This window comes from Lynx rufus, unplaced genomic scaffold, assembly GCF_022079265.1.
Source record: "Lynx rufus isolate CCGP_SWC_20201006 ecotype Redwood Valley unplaced genomic scaffold, mLynRuf1.p SCAF_1, whole genome shotgun sequence".
Taxonomy (NCBI): domain Eukaryota; kingdom Metazoa; phylum Chordata; class Mammalia; order Carnivora; family Felidae; genus Lynx; species Lynx rufus.
In genome coordinates, this window is record NW_025814823.1 from 11,425,782 (window position 1) to 11,445,663 (window position 19,882).

Below are 19,882 nucleotides of genomic sequence, written 5' to 3' on the forward strand. Positions count from 1 at the left end.
GGCCCAGAAAGGAAACGTGTCTGAGATTAAAATTCCAGAATCCTAAGATTAATAAATTTCATGAAAAGGACACCCCAAAATAAATGTGAAGTTATTAGTGTTTGTTATTCCTCAGTCCTGGAATAGTCATTTTCTCCATTTTTTCTAGTCTGAATGCTAAATTACATAGATTTCTCCTAGAAAGCACTACCTAAGTGGTAATATATTTATGGACTCACATAGAAATCATCTAATTCTGTCAAGGAAAAGTTAAGTCTAATTTCTGAAAGGCTGTCTCTGTTTTCCCCCACGAGCTGGGTTTCTGCAGGGTGTAATACAGCCGTGATGTTAGAAAAAGAAAAGAAAGGAGATTTTTGTAAGAATTCAGCCCTCCCCTAATAGATTAAGTTTATGTGCACTCATAACCCAGACCAGTCACCAGCAGTCAGTCTCGTTGGCACCGCCGTAGTTTTTAAAAAGCAGGAAAAAGCAGATATGGATAAGCCTCTGAAACTCTGCATTTATGAGCAATTCCTTCAAAGACATGAGATATCTTGTTTCCCTACCATATCTTTAAACACTCCTCTTAATTTCCCTATTAATCCTAGAGTCAGAATACTAACTGGGTGGCCGGATAGCAACCTGTGATAATGCTCTAATTCATATATATTTCTCTTTCGCCTTGCTTTGTTTTGTTTTGTTTTGTTTTGTTTTTTAAGAAAATGACTCACTGAACTGTGTGCGTGTGATGCCTTCTTTTCCTCTTCTGGTCTGTAACCCAGTTGCCTTCCTTCCTCTCATAAAGAACAGTCAGTTCTCCGGCTGACTCCCCCTGGCCCACATTCAAACCCAGCCTCTTTTTCCATTCTACTTGCTCTGTCTCTCTCCTGCCCCTCATTGATCCCAGTTCTGCCTGACCTAGAGCCCTTTCATTTCGCTGCTCAGTCTACATTTGACAGCGGGGTGAGAGGAGCCTCTTCCATCCGTTGTCTCCAGGGGGTATCCCTAAGAGCACAGCATGTATGTAAATGGGTCTTAGAGGATTTCCAGTATGGAAAGACCTGTGAACGGGGCAGGCTCAGTGAACAACTATGGATCACTCATGCACCCTGCAGGTATTTCTTGAGCATTTACTCTACTGGTCCCTGGTGATTCTAAATTCCAGTTGCCATAGGTAAAGGAATTCTGTATCAGAGAATTCCCTCTGGATAGGCTTGCTTTGGAAGGTGAGGGTTGTACAGTGCAAAGAGCAAGTCCGATCGCTCTGATTATCTCCTTGATGTCAGGCAAGTCCCTTTCCCACACATGAGTTGTCTATAAAATGTGAGGGGTCTCTGTATTTAGCATTTATATCCCCCGTAATTACGGGTCAAATGTGGCCATCTACTGAGAACCTCCTTGCAAACTGTTGCGGACAAGAATGAAAAGAAGGTAAAGAATTAACAGTAGTCCAGAGAATGCCCGAGTCCAGTTGTAGAAACTCACTGTATTGTAGCTGGGAAATAAGTGCCCCCAGTTTCTATCACTCTCAGGATTTGTCACTTTTATTTTTTCCTTCAGTGGAATAGATTTTCCCAAATATATTCTCACATGGTGGGGGGATCCTTCCCTCTTTTTCTTCTTCCAGGCTGAAGCTGTCCAGGAGGAGGAGGACACCGCTGTGCACGAGGACGATCTTTCCAGTTCTGTTAATGAACTCCCGGCAACTTTCGAATGCAGTGGTAGCTTTAGCCTGGATATGACTGAGGCAGAAGAAAAGGGCAATCGAGCACTGGACCAGTTTACTCTCGCAAGGTAAAGAAGCCCCTGGTGGAAACGAGCGGTGATGGTGTACCTGGCACTTTGCCTTGTATTCACTGTATCTCAAGTGAGGTCACGTGGGCACTGCTGGGACTTCCTAATGAGGAGTCCAAATTGACTTCTGGCTCAGAGGGCTCTCGGCTGGTCAGAGCCGTGCACCCGAGTGTGGAACTGAAAAGGGTACTCATGCACAGGGACTCATAAAGCCATTGAGTAACGTAGAATAACACAGAGTAACATAAAGCCATGGCGTAACTCAAAAGCCAAAAAGGGGTCTGGGGACATGGTCCGGGTTTTGCACGCTTTGAAGATAAGCAAGACTGGCAAGCCTTGGAAATGAGGAGTTCTTTCCATTTCGAGTTTAAAGACAAGAACAAGAAGCTCTTTATAAGTTAAATACCTACTCTTTTTTAAGTGGGTGGCTTTCAGCCTAGTCACTGATGTTTCTGAGACTAGTGAGCTGTAGTCAGAGAACACGAATGGACAAAAATAGAGAGGAATAGATAAAACACTAATGCAGCATCTAGAATAAATAACAAGTGATAAAGGCTACAGATTGGCTTCTGGAAAAGAAAGTCAGAATCCTAAAATCTCTCTTCTGAATGTGGACAAGAACAAAACAGGTTTGGATACGGCTGGACAGAGACCTTCTGTTATGGTGAGCAGTATCTGGTCTTTGAAAGGCAAGCTGATGGTGATAATACCCACAGGAGAATCTGACCTTTCACTTGTGTTTATTATCTTCCCTTTCCTCGTCCCTCTCGGCCTCTCTCACCCTGCGTTTCTCTTCTTGAATTTTCCCTTTGTCCCTTCTCCCTCTCCTCCTGGGCATTCATGCATGTGCAGCCGTTAATACTCTCCCCCACAAAGGAAAAGTTAAAAGGTTCAAAATGTTTGTTATAATGGTTCATAATGGAAAATGAAAAGGATCAAAAGTGCCAAAGCATGGAAAGTAGTGTTTATGTGTCTGGGGAATGGCCACTGGGAGGGACAGTTGCTGGAGGCTCCAAGAGGTCAGGGGGAGGAGCCTAGTTGTCTCAGTCGGTTAAGCATCTGGCTCTCGATTTCAGGTCAGGTCATGATCTCATGTTTCATGAGATGGAGCCCCGCATTGGGCTCTGTGCTGACAGCATGGAGCCTGCTTGGGATTCTCTCTCTCTCTCTCTCTCTCTGCCCCTCATCCCTCATGCACACTTGCACTCTCTCTGGCTCTCTCGCTCACTCGCTCTCTCTCAATAAATAAATGTGTAGAAAACTTAAAAAAAAAAAAAAAGGAGGTCAGAAAGGGAGAAATCATAGAAATTCTAGAGAGGAAAGGTCTCTTTCCTCCAAGCAGAAGAGAACGTTGAAGGGCTGTGAAGGAGAGCTGAGTCCCTACAGCAACCTCAAAGGGAGGAGGGGACAGAACAGCTGACAGGGTTAGAATTTACACAGCCCGGTGAAGGATGAGGACGTCACTCCTTGACCAGGTTGTTTTCATCTTTCGCAGCTTTGGAGAAGGTGACAGGGGGGTCTCTCCCCCTCCCTCGCCCTTCTTCTCGGCCATCCTTGCTGCGTTTCAGCCCGCGGCCTGTGACGATGCAGAGGAAGCCTGGCGCAGCCACATCAACCAGCTCATGTGCGACTCAGATGGCTCCTGTGCTGTGTATACATTTCATGTGTTCTCCTCCTTGTTTAAGGTACGGTCCTCACTAGCAGTTCAGACGACTAGGTCTCTTAGGGGAGCCAGCTAGCTTCCGGTTTCAGAAGGGGTGCTTGTTTCATTCTGGGTTTGCATTATTTTCTCCTCCAGATACCCCCCAGTTGCCTGTGACTTCAGCCTTTCTTCTGTTTAACCGTAATCTGCTCAACCTTCTTAAACTGGTATCGCAAAGGCCTTGCCCCCAAATGATTGAGTCCACACGCTGTCCTGTTCGCTTTTGCCATGCTGGCTTGTCTTGATGTCGTGATCCCAGGCAACCGTGACATGATGTCAGAACCAGCGAGTGGTATCATCTGCCGAGCCTATCCTGCACTCTTCTTAGACCCCTTCTGTACCTCTCTTTTTTCTTTACTGTTCATGTTTATCTTTTTCTTGTGTTTTATCTCTTTCCCGGCATGAATTCCTTAAACATGTCAGCCGTAGCTATGAACACTTGCTTCTCCTCATAGATGCTTCTGGACACATGAACGGTCATACTTTGCGTCTCCTGGGTGAGCCACAGCCTGGCGAGTCCAGATGGTGTCTTTGTGCAAATTGGAAACGGATGTCCCTTCCTCCAGAGCATTGCAGCACAGGGTGTGGCCAGCAGAGGGCAGGCTGGATCTCTATCCCTCCGCCAGGCACCTGTGGCATCTTGCACACAACTCAACGTAGCAGCCTCTGTGTGGACACCTTCAGATTTCAGCTATTATCCCCAAACAGACTTACAACATCTGAACCAAAGAGGTGGAGGGAACTTGACTTCTGATGGGTGATCGAAGGTTTATTTTTATGCCTGCCTGTCTGTTGGTGTGCAAATACCTGTCGGTTCCTCTGTGCATCTTGCTCTGAACTTTTGCTCTCTAAATTTCATCAAACGATTGGTGGAGGTGGGAGGGGCATCAATAGAAGAGAAAGATGGCCTGTTTTGAAGCAACCCCGAAGGTCTGCCGTCATCGCTGGAATTAACTAGCCCTGTGTGCTGTATTTGAGGCTGATCCTGTCTGGGAAAATGGCATGGCTGGAAGTAATGCTTAGCCATGAAGATGAGGCTATGGGTGAAGATTTGTATGGTTACCATACAGTGTAGGAGAAAACTAGTTTTAAAAAGCCAGTATGTATGGTAGTATTTTTTTTAATTTTTTTAAGCTTTATTTCTGAGAGAGAGAGACAGACAGATAGACAGAGCATGAGTGGGGGAGGAACAGAGAGAGAGGGAGACACAGAATCCGAAGCAGGCTCCAGGCTCTGAGCTGTCAGCACAGAGCCCGTCACGGGGCTTGAACTCACGAACCATGAGGTCATGACCTGTGCCCTACTTGGACATTTAACCGACTGAGCCCCCCAGGTGCCCCCCTTTTTTTAATTTTTTTAAGCTTTATTTCTGAGGGGGGGTACTATTTTTTTAATGTCTAGAAAATAGTGAAGATTATACACTAGCATTTCACTGTAGTTTACTTAGGGTGATGAGATTATGGGTGTATTTCTCCCTGCTTCTTTTTACTTTCTTTAGAGCTCCTATTTTCCACTAATGAAAATGCCTTTCTTTCAGCATTTTTTCTAAACTTGTATTTGATCACTCACAAAGCAGAATTGCCACTAATAATGCAGGGGAAATGTGAAAAGGGACTTACGTAGTAGTTCCAACTTTCGGTAGACGTGAGTAATGGGGGAGTGACCAGCCAGACAAGGTAGAACCCTCTTACACTGTCTTATAGGTTGAGCTCTATAGAGTAGATCATGAAAGAAGGACAGTCACTTGGCTGGACTGAGGGATGGGCCCACTAATCACCTTCAGGAAGAGCCATGGCAGAAGGGAAAGGCAGGAAAATAAGGAATTCTATTAAAAGTGCAAAATGAACCACATCTTCTTTATCCATGTGGTTTATACATACAATGGAATACTACGTGGCAATGAGAAAGAATGAAATCCTGCCATTTGCAGCAACGTGGATGGAACTGGAAGGTATGATGCTGAGTGAAATAAGTCAGTCAGAGAAGGACAGATACCATGTGTTTTCACTCTTATGTGGATCTTGAGAAACTTAACAGAAGACCATGGGGGGGGGAAGGGAAGGGGAAAAAATAGTTACAAAAAGAGAGGGAGGGAGGAAAACCATAAGAGACTCTTAAACACAGAGAATAAATAAATAAATAAATAAATAAATAAATAGAATTTAAAAAAAGAGAACAAACTGAGGGTTGATGGGGGAGAGGAGAAGAATGGGTGCTGGGCATTGAGGAGGGCACTTGTTGGGATGAGCACTGGGTGAGGTATGTAAGCGAGGAACCATGGGAATCCATCCCAAAAACCCAGAGCACACTTTACACACCGTATGTTAGACAATTTGACAATAAATTATATTTAAAAAATAAAATAAAATTAACTTAAAAATAAATTTTAAAAACAAAGGACCATCTGCCTCAAAGATTTCAAATTCAGGAAGCCACTATTTAATTAGTATAAAAAGTAAAGTCTGTTTTTGAGCCTGGTGGCCCTTCTTATGACCCATTTTTGGAGAATTACATACCAATAGTACTAACAGCTACACTTTCTCATTTTGAGTGTTATTGTGCTGCTCTCTCCCCAGTTTTCAGTTTCCTTTTAGTGAAATCTTTTAGAAAGCTGCCTGGACAAAACGAGGGTTGTGTCTGAGATTAACCGGGAGCTGGAGGGGCTGTTAGGCTTAAGACAGAAAAAACAGGCTGCTGAGAGATAGGAATTCCAGAAACACTCTAACACTGAGCTGATTGAAATTCTAACACAAACTATGAGAAAGTTACCATTTGAGGTAAATTTACTTGTTAAGGATTTAGAAGCAAAGTAGTTTATTTTTTATATTGTTCTAAAGTCTGTTTTAAAATAATGGTTACTGGGTAATAATTTATGTTTGGCTGTTGTAGTCATTTTTTCTCATTATAGTCACTAGCTATTTATGCCCCATTTCCTAGTCACAAACAATACTTTTCCCGCTGCCCAGCAAGGCCATTTCCTCTTGGCCCTCTACTGTACTCTCAGTTACATGCAGACCCCTGATTGGAGCTCGCTTCAGCAAATGAAGCCTTCCCTTCCTTCTTTCTCCCTCCCCATCACCTGGGGTCCCGAGCACATCGTGGTTACATCTGTCACGCTTGTCACATTCTATCAGAATTCCTTATTGTCTGTCTCCCACAGAGTGGGCGAGTAATGGTGTCTGATTTTGATTTCCCAGCAGCTGGCACCATTGCTAACACACAATAGGTGCTCAGTAAATGTAAGAAGCATGAATAGGAATCTTTTTTTAGTGGAAATCTTAAACAGATGGTTTCTGATTTCATGCCAGTAGACCAGAAGGTTGAAACACGAGCTGGGAGGTGGGGTGGGCCCTTGGCTTGAGGGGCACTTTGAGGTTTGGACTTTATTTTTCCATCCATGCATTAGGTAAATCCCTATGGACCTTATCTGCAATAATAGTCATACAAATGTGTACCTCTTTTTTGAGTTTTTGATATACATTTAGCCTTAAGAACTTTCTCAACTATCATCAAATGCTATGTGATTGAGAACAATACTAATAACACAACAGGTATTAAATAAAATACGCTGGGAATGAAATACATTTTGGACATGCCATCTACGAAGCTGTTGGCCAGTCCTCACCATGTCTGTTTATTCTTTTCCAGCATTTTCCTATGAGTCTGAAGGCCACATTTCCCTGTATTTAGTTGGATTTGGGAGGGGATAGAGAGGAGGTAATTGCCAAAATAATTTGGTTTTAAAAACAAGGAATTGATTTCTAATGGTCCAGCGTGGACATCTTCCCAAGTGTCTCAGTCACTATACATCCTTCCTGCCGCTCCTGTGTTAATGTCGTCATTGTGTCACACAGTGCCACCAAATTATACAATGTGTTTATATGGAAGTTAGGCGAGGACACGACTGTCTATCCCCTAAATACCACCTGCCTTTATAAGAGGCTCTAAAGCTCCCTGACAGGTTCACAGACCTCACCTTATCCTTAGGTAAAATGGAAAGAACCCCAAGCCCTTTGGGGACCTGAGTCCTACTCCCAGCTCTGCCATTCAACTAGATGTGTGATGCTACACGTGGCACTTGTCCTTCGTCTCTGCTCTGACGTTTAGTCGGGTTTTTTAGTTTTTCTAACTGCACATAAAACTAAGTCAAATATGTATGCTACACATTATACCAAGGTTCTCATATATGTTAAATAAAAAATAATGAATATGCAGCATGGTTGGCACTTTTCTAATGTAAATCATAAAGAACCAGCCTGCTGTTGTTGTAGGGACATTCTACTTTGCTCACAACAGGGCAGAGAGGATTTCTCCCGGACTAGATTCCACAACTCAAAAGGCATGACATCTCTTTGAGTTTGAAAGCCAGTACCTAGGACTGAAGTTAATTTTTGGTTCAACATTGTGTTCTTTTTGTTAAAGATACTGTGTGTTGGAAGTTTGGGGGCTAAACAATGTTCCCATTTTGTCACCGACACAGGCACAGTGAATCAGATTCTTCCTGATTCCAGTTGTGCCTCAGGCTGTACAGGAGGACCTACCTCCTAGGAAGCATCATAGATTTGTGGAAGGGATGTGAGCGCTGGGGTCAGGCTCACCCTTCCTCTGTCACTTACTGGCTGCATGACCTTAGGCAAGTCGTGTCTTAACCTGGACTTCCTCGCCTGATTGTGAGGGTTAATGAGCCAGTGTATGCAACCCTATAAGACACGGTTATGGACATCTTGCCAGACACACCCTCAGAGGGAGATACTATTCCGGACCCATGTAGCATTTACTTTCATTTGCCAGAGGTTCAAATGGCACTGTTTTGGTGCTCTCTCTCAAGAGGCTGTGATCTCGGGGAACAGGAAAGGGTTAAATCGCATGGCCCTTTCTGTCTTGCGCACGTTGATGTAACCTCAGGAACTTCTCGCTGATCTGACAGACAAGCGAGGTGGACTCAAACTGCTGACCAGCTCTGACCATCAGCAAAAAGAAAAGCGCAATTTATTTAAAAGATTATGTAAACATCACCCTCTCGGAAACACTTTAAGAAGAAACTTTGCCCACGCTGGGTGATCACCTACTTGACTTGAGACCAACACTCACTCTACTCCCCATCTCCCCCGCCTCTACCTGAGGACCTATGCTCATTTGACGTTTTCATAAAGATTTAAAAGTAGTTTTTTGCTGGTATATAAGTTAAAACTCGGCTTTTATAAATGGTCATTGTTTTGCCTTTCAGAATATTCAGAAAAGGTTCTGCTTCCTAACCTGTGATGCTGCCAGTTACCTTGGAGACAATCTGCGGGGAATCGGGTCCAAGTTTGTCAGCTCTTCTCAGATGCTCACCTCCTGCTCTGAATGCCCTACACTCTTTGTGGACGCTGAGACTGTGAGTACCCAGTCCTGCTGTGGTGGCAAATGGCGGGCCCGGCGGGCCCAGCTTAGGGTGTGAAACATACAGGAGGCATGCTAGTGTTGTGGTTTGTTTGAAAGACACTCAGTGTTTGTGAGCAGCACCATGTTGTGACACGACCCCCAAAGGCCGGAGTCTGCATGGTAATGACTCTACATTGCCAGCCAAGGCCAAGCCATTTCAAGGAATTGGGAGAAAAATCCACGTCGGTGCTCCCTCCGTGTCCTTGGCACCTGTCTCCAGTGTCTCTGGATTTGACCGCTGTGAACGTGATGAGCTAACCCCCAGAGCTGACCTAGCCCATCCCCACAATGCCAAGTTGTCCAGCCAGATGGGTCTCCAGAGGCAACATGTCCTCATTTTCCTTATTCCCAAGTGTCAAGTGGAGAGAGATTGCCCCCTGGAGGGATTCATCCAGCCCAAACTGCAAGTGATGAAGTTGAGGGTTAAGTAAAGCATCCTCTGGCTGACTGCTAAATCATGACTTTACATATAAGTCTAAGCCTGCATGAGTGGTGAGCTCTTTGGGGTGTGTGTCACCTTTCTGTATATCCTCCATGCATCTCACACAAATGTCTTATATGCTGAGTAATGAACTAATAAGGTTTAGAACCAATGAGGATGTGCTTTGATTTCAAAAGTCTCTGAAGAATTAGTCTTTCCAAGGACTCGGTGGTCGGAATACAATAGGAGAAATCATTCTATCTTAACTGATTTAAAGCAAAGATTAACTATAAAATCAGTTCAAAAGTCTATTTGGAGATGTGTCTTCCCACTACTTGGAGTATTACTGGACGAAGATATCAGAGTTTGTGCATCAAATGAGTACATCTTAATGTGGGCTCCTACAGAAGCTTGAGTGTAAGGCTTGAGTGTCTATACTGATATGGAGAAAACCGGATATTTTTGTAGGAGATTTGCATTAGTGAGCCAGTATTCAATTACAATTGCAGCTGATAGTGGAACAGAATTACACATTGCACAGCTTACTAAAAATGGACCCACTGGTCCCTACTTTACATTATTTCTAAATGTATTTCTCTTTTGTATCTGTGTAGCCATGCCTGTGTCTAGTTATCTCTCTAGTTGTTTTAATACAAATTATTTTCCTGCCTTCAGCTCCTTTCTTGTGGACTTCTGGACAAGCTCAAGTTCAGTGTTTTAGAACTGCAAGAATATTTGGACACCTACAACAACAGAAAAGAGGCCACTCTCTCGGTAAGCTTTTGTGTCTCTGTGCATATGCTTTCAGTTAAAATCAAATGAACCCACTTATGGGCCCTGGGAAGGTGTTGTGATTAATATAGGACAGGCTCTTTGGGAGAAGAAAACGTCATCCATTCCTCTGTTAGGAAGACTACAATTCCAATTTAATACTGGTAGAACTGTTAACAGTATGTATTATACAAAAATGACACTACAAAAGAGAAATTATCAGCTTTCATTTTAGCTCCATAATTTCCCTACTTGGAAACGGAAACATGGGTATCTGCTCGATGTCTCCTTGTCAATGTGATTAACTTTTCTCAGAGATGTAAAATTGCTAATGACTTCCTCCCAGTGTTTGCCTCTCCTGAAACTCACTGGGATAGATCTCTGCTCTCCCCTCCTCTTAACTGCTCTTGGTAGCTGTCTCTCCCTGACTCCATTGCTTCTCTTAGCCTCGACTCCAGCTCTTTACTCTTTCCTTCACTGATCTAGACCGTAAAATGTTAGGAACAGAAGTGATCCAGAAACCTCCATCAGACATGCGGAACCCCTGACTTCTGACAAGCAATTGTGTGTAATGACTGTGGGACGCTTCTTATAATATGCCAGGCACAACAGGAAAGGCATGGATTTTGAAATCAGATGGACGTGGGTTCAAATCACATATCAGCTACTTAAGGGTTAGTGACCTGGGATAAATTACTTACCTCCTCATCTCAGATTCATCATCTGTAAGACAGTGATGATAACCATTAATTTGCAGAATTGTTGTAAGGGTATAATAATCGTAATAGTTGTAGCACCTATCATCTCGTGAGTCCCTTCTACGTGTCCAAATACCTGATAAGAGTTAAATTTCTTAAATTGAATCATGTAATACTCATAACTACCCTGGGAGTTGCTATGATTATCCTCAGTAGCTCAGGTAGAAAATCGGTTTTGAAATCCAGGTCTATGGGATTCCAAAGTCCATGCCCTCAAACACAACACAATGTTTATTGCCTTTTAAATAGAAATAACATATGTAAACTGCCTAGCACAGTGCCTCATACATAGAAGATATTCATCACAAAGTTACTTGTTTTATGTTTGTTGCTCTTGTTATTAATCTTTTCACGATCTGTCCAAGGGCAAGAGTTCTAACGCTCTGCAATAATAATTCCCATTATCTTTTACTCCTGTGGCTCCTTAATGGTCATTGTTTCCCATTTTCTCCATCATCAGTTAATAAAAGTAATCCTTCCATCCTTCTTGGTGAACAAACCAATCTTTTGATGTCAGATGCAAGTTTCAGTTCTTCAGTCCTTATTGTTTTGTGTCCAGAGGTTCCTTCTCACATCTGTATTGGTTACCATCCCAGGTACTTAAGGCTGGTAGCATCTCTAAATAGCTGAGCTATTATTATAATAGCCTTTCTTACATTGAAGCAGACCTGCCCCCAGAGAAGCCACCCAATGTAACAGAGAGGTAGGTGGGTCATGAGTCGGGTTTCATGGTCCAGTACCACCCGTCCTGTGAGGAAGTATTGGTTTTTATCTCCAAATCTCAATCGTATGAAAGGTTTCTAACTGTATATGATTTTTTCAAAATGATACACAAACTAGGAGTGGTCCGATGAAACCATTCTCCAGGAACGATATACCACAATGTTCAAATTATATTTTTAAGTGAGCTCACTGAACCCATATGAACAGATATTTTAATCTCAAATAGTTCATCTTCAACCAGAAAAAAATACTTTCAAAAAGTTATTGCAGCAAAATTTTATTTTACCATGATTAGAAGCTGAGTCGATTTTCCCTGTCAGGAGTGATGACAAAAATGTTTTCAGGGCATCACTGATTTTACCTCTGTCTATATCTCTTTCTAACAACAGTGGCTCGCAAATTGTAAGGCAACATTTGCAGGAGGATCAAGAGATGGAGTAATTACCTGTCAACCAGGGGACTCGGAAGAAAAGGTAATAAAAACCTGTTAGAATTTATCTTTTCCATGCTCTGACACCCTGCGTTGATCTTGACCCACCCAAGAAGCGTAGAGCACAAGAAAGGAAGATGCACAATGGGGTCATCCCATACATTCACAAGAAGCCAGTAGCGTAAGACACAATGATGTTCAAGCCAAGCATGACTGTGTGTTGATGAGATTTGTGGGGGGAGTCTTCTTTTTGGAAAAGCAGAGGTATAAAAGTGATCTTTTTGCTGGACATCATTTAACTATACTAATCATTTCCTAATAAATCTGTTCTTCATTTAGAATATAAAACAAAATTTCATTCGTTCTTCACTGAATCGCTCAGTTTCTTCAGGGAAGGAAGTCTTTGTTGACCTTTCAGCCATCACTCTAAAACAGATGGTTTTTTCTCATTTAGAGTTGCTTTAAGTAACACACCTCAGACCAGCTGGCTTGTAAATGTATGCTGTATTGTCAAAGAAATGGGGCGGAAGATTATGAATGGATTAAAATCATTCATTCTGCAGTTATGTACTAAGTGCCGCCTATGGGGTCCATATGGTGGATACAATAATGAACAACAGACAAGCCTGTGCCCTTGTGGAGCCTCCGATCTTGTCAGGGAGACAGACATGAATCAAAAACTCATCTAGGTGCAAACGGCAGTAACTGCTATTAAGGAAAGAACTGTAAGCTATGGAAAGGAATCTGATCAAATGGGGAGGGTAGTTCTGAGAAGACTTCTCTATGAAAGTGTCATCTAAGTGAAGATCTCAAATATGAGCTAGAGATAGTCAAGTAAAGGGGAATGTGTAGAGAGCCTGTGCAAAGGCCCTGAGGCAGGAAGGGACCTGGCCCTTTGCAAGAACTGAAGAGAGTCTGCTACAAGTGCAGAAAGCGACTTGGAGAAAAGTTTGAGAAGAGTCTGGAGAAGCTGGCAGAAGCCAGACTGTGCAGGGCTTGGGTGTTTATCTTAACAGCTATGGCAGGCAATTGAAATGTGGTTATGAGTAGATTCAGGCTCTCACACTCTACTGTGGAAACAGACTGAAGTGCTCAAGAGTAGATTAGGGAAGTCAAGTGAGGAGGCTACCTTCCAGTCAGGCAGAGGTGCTACCCTAGAATGACATCATCACTATTGGAGAAGCATTTTGGATTGTGCACCCTTCAGAGGATGAGAAATCATCTTCCTGTGTTACAAACAGTGCTATACTGAAGTGTAAAAAAAAAAAAAAATTGAGGAGTAAAAATTTTCCACAGAATATCAGTGGATCAATTTCAGTTTGGTAGTTGTTCAATAAGTTTGCGGTCCTGTCATGGGGAGTTCTTAGGTGAGCCCCTTTCTAAGTGTTAGTGAAGAGGTGAGAGATGGAACAAGCAAACTACAAGACTGAGAAATATCTAGAAAGGGTTTTGAAGGGTGGGTTGCATTTCCACATCGCTGCCCTCCTCGAGGACACATTTATATTTCACATTGTGTCTTCCAGAAAACTTTCGTATCCTTGAAGTCATTGACCTTCCTGGGCATGGCAGGCGGGGCGGGTGGTACCAGCCCCTTTCTATAGATGAGGAAACCAAGCTGGACTTGTCCAAGGCTTCACCGTTAATAAGCAATGGGCAAAAACATGGCCTGGCCACAACATCTGGAAATGGGCAAATGTATACAACAAATGGTTTATCTATATTACATTTTTAAAATACGGGTTTGACGACATCATGTGAGATGTCTACCCTGAGCAATGCAGAGTTGAATGTGCAGTTCAAAATACAACAAACTCTAGCCTTTTCCATCAGTGCCTTTATATGCAGCTGTGATGCGCTGCCTCGAAGGACTGTAACTCGGATTTTCACCAAATAACCCGTGTCATGAGCATACCCCAGAAGAAGCTATATGTTAAAATACATTATATGATATATATTGCCTATGTTACAGATTTTTTAGCCATCCAGTGGCACCCATGCCTTCTGATTCCAGGCCCAATCCTCCCTCCACTATACTCTGCTGTTAAAATAAATTCAGCCCTGGGGCACCCGGGTGGCTCAGTCAGTTAAGTGTCCAATTCTTGATTTCAGCTCAGGTTATGATCTCACGGTTCGTGAGACAAAGCCCTACATGGGGCTCTACACTCACAGCATGGAGCCTGCTTGGGATTCTCTCTCTCCCTCTCTCTCTGGCCCTCCCACACTCGTGCTTTCTCTTTCTCTCTCAAATAAACATTAATTAATCCAGTCCAGAGATAAGTTACCAGGTTATGACTTATGGTTAGCAAAAACCTAGTCCCGTTCAATATATAGTTTGTATAGAATATAAACACAGTTATCTAAACATTTACCCTCAATCATGTAATTCTGTTATCTTCTCTATAATCAAATCTCAATCAGGAAAATGTATTAATACACTGCAGATTTTTTACAAACAAGGGTTAAAAAAAATATTTGTTCATTTGTTTACAGCTTCCTGGTTAAGTCTAAAAACATAGGACTTCTGGTTAAATTATCCTATTTCCCAAACATTTCAGTTTTCAAACGTGTATTTCTGTTGAAATTGTAGTTTATTTCTGTTATTTTGTTCAGTTGCTCCTTCCCCACACCCCATTTTTTCTCACATCCCTCAAAGGGAGATTTCTGTTGTTTTTGCATAGTCTTCTTCCTTCTTGCCCATTTATTCTTTTTCATTTCCTCTTCATCCAACTCTTTCTGTGCTTCTGTATTATAGTCCTTGTTTCCTCCCTTCCCTTTTCTTGTTTTGAGACTTCATTTCTTCATTCCTGTATTTCTTTGTGGCAACTCTGTTAGTATTATAATAAGGCTTGAGAATACAAGGATGGAAAGAAACTAATAGTTTTCACACACTGTACATCTATAATCTAATTTGATCTATTCCAACAGTCTCTGAAGGGTTTTTCCAATTTTGCAGGTAAGAAAGTTGAAGTTGAGAGGCTACCTCTATAGGCCAGATTAGTTTAAAGGTAAAAACATACACACAGAAAAGTCTAAAGGACAATTTCCAGCATCTGTCTAAATGTCCGTGTGGTTTTAGGTACCTGTATGAAATACCAGAAGGGATGTGAGTGGGCTTATAGGAAAAGGTCAACAGAAGGCCAAATTCTGAGTCTGATGTTTCCAGCATTTTTGCAAAACCAGCTTGGCTCTCTTCCCATTGCTGGTATTAGCTCAGTGCATTAGAATTGCCCTGCATAATGTGTGGACACGCTCATGACCAGAGAATTCAGACAATGAACAAATGTCCTGAAGAAGATGCCTTTGGTCCTTTGTATGTGACAATTCTGAGGACAAAGCTGGTCTGGAAGACCAATTGTATACCATCTACCAGAGAGAGTGCTCTCTGAATCAGTCAAGGCTGGGTGATTTATTTAAATCCTCAGGATGCTTTGCTAAATTCTCTGTTTTGTTAGTAGACCCTGGATGTAGTTTGGCCACTGGAAATGCAGCTTAAACCGCATATTCTCTAGTCCCACCCACCTTACCTGAACCACTGCTGAAAGTGAGGTATGGCTAGGCACCGTGGGGAGTGTAAAAATGAGGACAACTGTGTTCCTATTGCAGATAACACTCATGCAGGGCTGAAAATGGGCTATGAGGGCAAATTGGGGAAAAGTCTTTACATGCTACTAAAGGTGGGCCTTGAGGACAGATGATGGGGTCACCCCCTTGAAATAATGATCTTATGTCCAGAGTTGCTAAGTACAGCTACCATTTGTCTTCCGTCCCCAAGCAAAACCCAACAAATGTTTGACCTCAGAACACAGCTTTACCTAACCTCAAGTGATTCTCTCCAACTCTCTTGTTCAGTCAGATTCCCTGTCTTCTGGAACAGTTTGATGTTGCCAGTTATTCTGAGCACCATTTGCACGGAGACAAGTGGAATGGGGATGGGAAGTGACCTTGTGATTCACAGAATCTGTGTCTGAATGTAAATAGTGGAACAAACATGCCAGTGATTATTACATGAGTGTTTCTGTTTCAGTAAAGTCTGTACTTGATGGAAGGATTAGTACTTGCCTTACTAAACTTAAAGCTCTGAGTTGAGCTCTCAGAGATGTCAGTCTGCTAGAGATGGAGACAGTATACACACAGGCATATAAAGTCTTCCCGCCCCCAAGCCCTACCCAAGTCTGGTCTGGTCTTTGCACAAGCTGATTTCTGCTCATTCCTAACAGGCGACAGAAGTGAGACATCGCCGTGGAATGGTTTATAGAAGAGAATACAGCTCCTTGCTGGATATTTAATATTTACTTTCCAGTTTCTCTTTTATTCCTGACATGAAGTTCCAGACTCAAAATAATGCAGAAAGTTTACACTGGTGGCCTGTGCACTGTCACCCAATTCACAGACGTATTAAGCTTGTACGATATTTTCTGAATTGGCCTGACATTAAAAAATTAAAATTGTTCACACATACACATACACTTACAACAGAATGCCGTCTCTAAAAAGGAAGAACCAGCAACACTAGGCCTGCCTTCTTTCGTGGCGGCAGTGAGCTTGGGCAGAAACCAGCTGCCTCTCTGGTCTGCCTTCCTCCACATTCCCACTGCACAGTGACTTCCTAACCCTGAAGGCAAGAGCCAGGTGCCAACCATCATGATGCTTGCACTGCTGTTTTTCTTGTAAGAGAAATGTGTCTCTGTACGTCAGGCCCCCAAGTAGGGAACTGAGAGCTAGATAAATAGGGCTGTGTGTTTCAGGAAAAATGCAGTACCCATTAGCCCCCATTTGAGAGTGTTACTCTTTGCCTGTGTGAGAAGCATTTTTACATACACAAGATTCAAGTGCCCGTCTGCTGAACCTGCTCGCTTGGGCATATATTAGAGGTACTGTACATGCTCTCAGTGCGTGTATGAAACAAAACAGTTTCTTAAAAAAAAAAAAAAAAACAGCATTTGTAATGTTGGGGAAGTATTTTTGAGGGAAGGCTTATTTTAAAAGACAGGCATGATTAATAAATGATTTAGGCTTCTGGGAGATTATAATAGCCATTCTCTGCGAATAACGCACAGTACTCACTGAGTAGAACATAAGACAAGGAGTATGATCTCCGTGTGTCTCATGAGAGCAGTTTCACTCATCTGCAGACACTGCTTTACCAGTGTTTTCTCAGCCTGAGCAAAAGGAGGGACACATCTCTTCATGACCCAAAACAGCACTTCTGATTAAGAATTTGGGTTTCCACTGACTTCTCCATTTCCCGTGGAAGTCATCGGGCATGGCTACCACTAGGTAGTTGAAATTAACAGAAGTGTGGGCCAAGGAGGAGACCCTCAGCTCCAAGGGCTCCAGGCAGCAGCGTGGGTCTTAGCCATACAATTAACGAATACGGCTCACGTCCCAGGTACTACAAAGCTGGAGATGTTTCCATTTCACTTGTTATAGGTGATTTTAGTTGGCACACTCCCAATTCAACAGGCATTTCTCAGCACTACTTGAACATTTGACTCTTTGGACTCTAGGACAATGATTTACATTTAGCCCTACTACATTTCATCTTATATTCAAACCATCATTCCAATTACTAGGATCTTTATGGGCAGTATCTCTCTCATTTATATACTACTTGTCCCTGTATAATCTATGAATGAGAAGCCTGAAACCTCTGTTCTTGTACAAATTGAACAAGACAGGTGACAGTTTCTGCAGCTAACTTATTAAACATCATCCTTCAGATAGAGTCAGTTACTCTTCTGTAAGGAATCCTTTTTCCTGTGTTGACTGAAAGGAAATGTCTGCTGAAGTTAAATTTTTCTTAAAAATAGTAAATACCAGGGGTGCCTGGGGGGCTCAGCCAGTTAGACATCCGACTCTTGATTTAGGCTCAGATCATGATCTCACGGTTTGTGAGATCAGGCCCTACTTTGGGCTCTGTGCTGACAGCGTGGAGCCTGCTTGAGATTCTCTTTCTCCCTCTCTCTATGCCCCTACCCCACTTATGTGCACTCTAAATAAATAAATAAATAAATAAATAAATAAAACTTAAAAAATATTTTTTTAATAGTAAATACCTCAGGCTGTGTAATCTGTATCATAGGCTTAAAGGTATTGGTCTTTCAAAGCTTTAAAAGGTATTTATGGCCAAGGTCCAAAAAGCTGCTCAACAAACATAATACATCAGTGTGCCAGACGCAAGTGATATGAGCAATAGACGAATACATATTGTTTATACCTACTTAGGAGATTAGATGCATCTGAGTTAAGAAAGCTGCCACATGAGGCTAGATGGTCTAAATTTTATCCCATTTAATTTAAACCAGTGGCTTTCAGAGATTAAATATGATGAAAATAATAGCTATTACATTACACTGTGGCTCATCTTTTGTCATGGTGAAAATTTCTCAGGTTTTTACCTGCCGGGCTACATTATAAGCATAGAACTCATTTCAGAGCAGAGTACAGAGAAACAAGAATGGCTATGCTACTGTTAATGAACAACAAACCAGATTATTCTGGGCTTTTAAGCTACACTGCCTGTGATCAGTTCTGAACATCCTGGTTTCTTGGCCTTTTTTTCCTCATTTTGAGAAAACCTACCTCTAACTCCAATTTATAAATCAAGTGATATTAGGAGTGCAGGAGTGGAGCTTGAAGAAAATCCTTCTGACCAAATAAAATGGTGACGTTCCCATAACAGTTTCAAAAGGAATCTTAAGTCACCCAAACATAAATACGTTCATAAAGACTTATGAGGGGATTATTTTTAAAACCTGAATACAGGAAAATATTAGCACAGGAGAGATAAAAGGTTTTAACATTTTCCATAAAATCACCCCCCAGAAAGGCATTTTTCACTAACTTTTTGAGAGCTCGAAATGCAAACGAGGCCCCAGCCTGTGGCCTAGGAAAGGACTCTGAGATAATAAATATCAAGGCAGCTTGCACCAGCCTACCTAAAAAGGAGACTTTAAGACAGACCCCGAGAACTGCTGTGTGTCAAGTTGGCCATCCCCCAAGAAATACAGTTTTGTGCCCTGAGAGCTGAGTGGGAGGAACTGATTGACAATGAAATTCCTCAGCACCAAGCTGAAGTCAAAAAGGCTCATTTGCCTTTATTGAATAGAGGACATTCTGCTTTAACTGATTTGATGACTTTCTTGGATTACAACCTTGTTTTGGAAAACAGTGAAAAGATAGCACATTTTTCAGTACTTAAGGTTTGGTTATAAAAACATCTAGGCATGAAGTTTTCTTGAAAACAGTAAATACCTCAGGCTGTGTAATCTATATCACAGGCTTCAACATATTTATCTTTCAAAGCTTTAAAAGATATTCATGGCCAAGGTCCAAAAAACTACTCAATAAACACAGTAGTCATCAGTGTATGTAACTTACACAATATGAGTAACAGGTGAGGCAAGAAAAGACCCTCAGAGAGCAGAGGATGGAGTTGGAGGTGGTTGGTAATGGTGAGGCTTTATGTTTGAAGATACTAATAATTTGATAGTTTTATCTTTTGTGTATATGGTACCTTATATTGAATATAATACATTAAACTGGTAACAACCCAGAGATTTTTTTTTTTTAGAAAGAGCTTTAAAATAAGTGGTTTTTCCTATCAAGGATTAGAAACTGAGTTAGATATGTCTTTAAATATTCTGAAAATCCAGAACCAGATATGTTGATACATAATTAGGAATGGACATTTTTTTTAGTATTCTGTCAGATTCTGGTTATCTTTCCACACACTCACACTTTCCTTAAAGCCACGTCTATGGTTATGAGATGATGACACCAAAAAATGGAAGCCATAATGGAACATGGCCCAGTTACAAATTTATATGCTAAACTACCCATCAGTTCTAGATTACTTTTAAAAATTGATAAAATTATAA

At 41.9% G+C, this 19,882-nt stretch overlaps 1 protein-coding gene across 3 annotated transcripts in view; it reads left to right on the forward strand.

Annotated features, from left to right (window-relative positions):
• The window catches only part of FRY (FRY microtubule binding protein), a 263,906-nt gene that overhangs the window by 230,801 nt on the left and 13,223 nt on the right, over positions 1 to 19,882 (forward strand). For all 3 annotated transcript variants that reach the window (XM_047078564.1, XM_047078572.1, XM_047078581.1), the window contains exons 54-58: positions 1,607 to 1,773; positions 3,269 to 3,458; positions 8,703 to 8,852; positions 9,996 to 10,094; positions 11,962 to 12,045. In XM_047078564.1, coding sequence (XP_046934520.1) covers positions 1,607 to 1,773; positions 3,269 to 3,458; positions 8,703 to 8,852; positions 9,996 to 10,094; positions 11,962 to 12,045 — 690 coding nt within the window. The remainder of the gene's footprint in view (positions 1 to 1,606; positions 1,774 to 3,268; positions 3,459 to 8,702; positions 8,853 to 9,995; positions 10,095 to 11,961; positions 12,046 to 19,882) is intronic.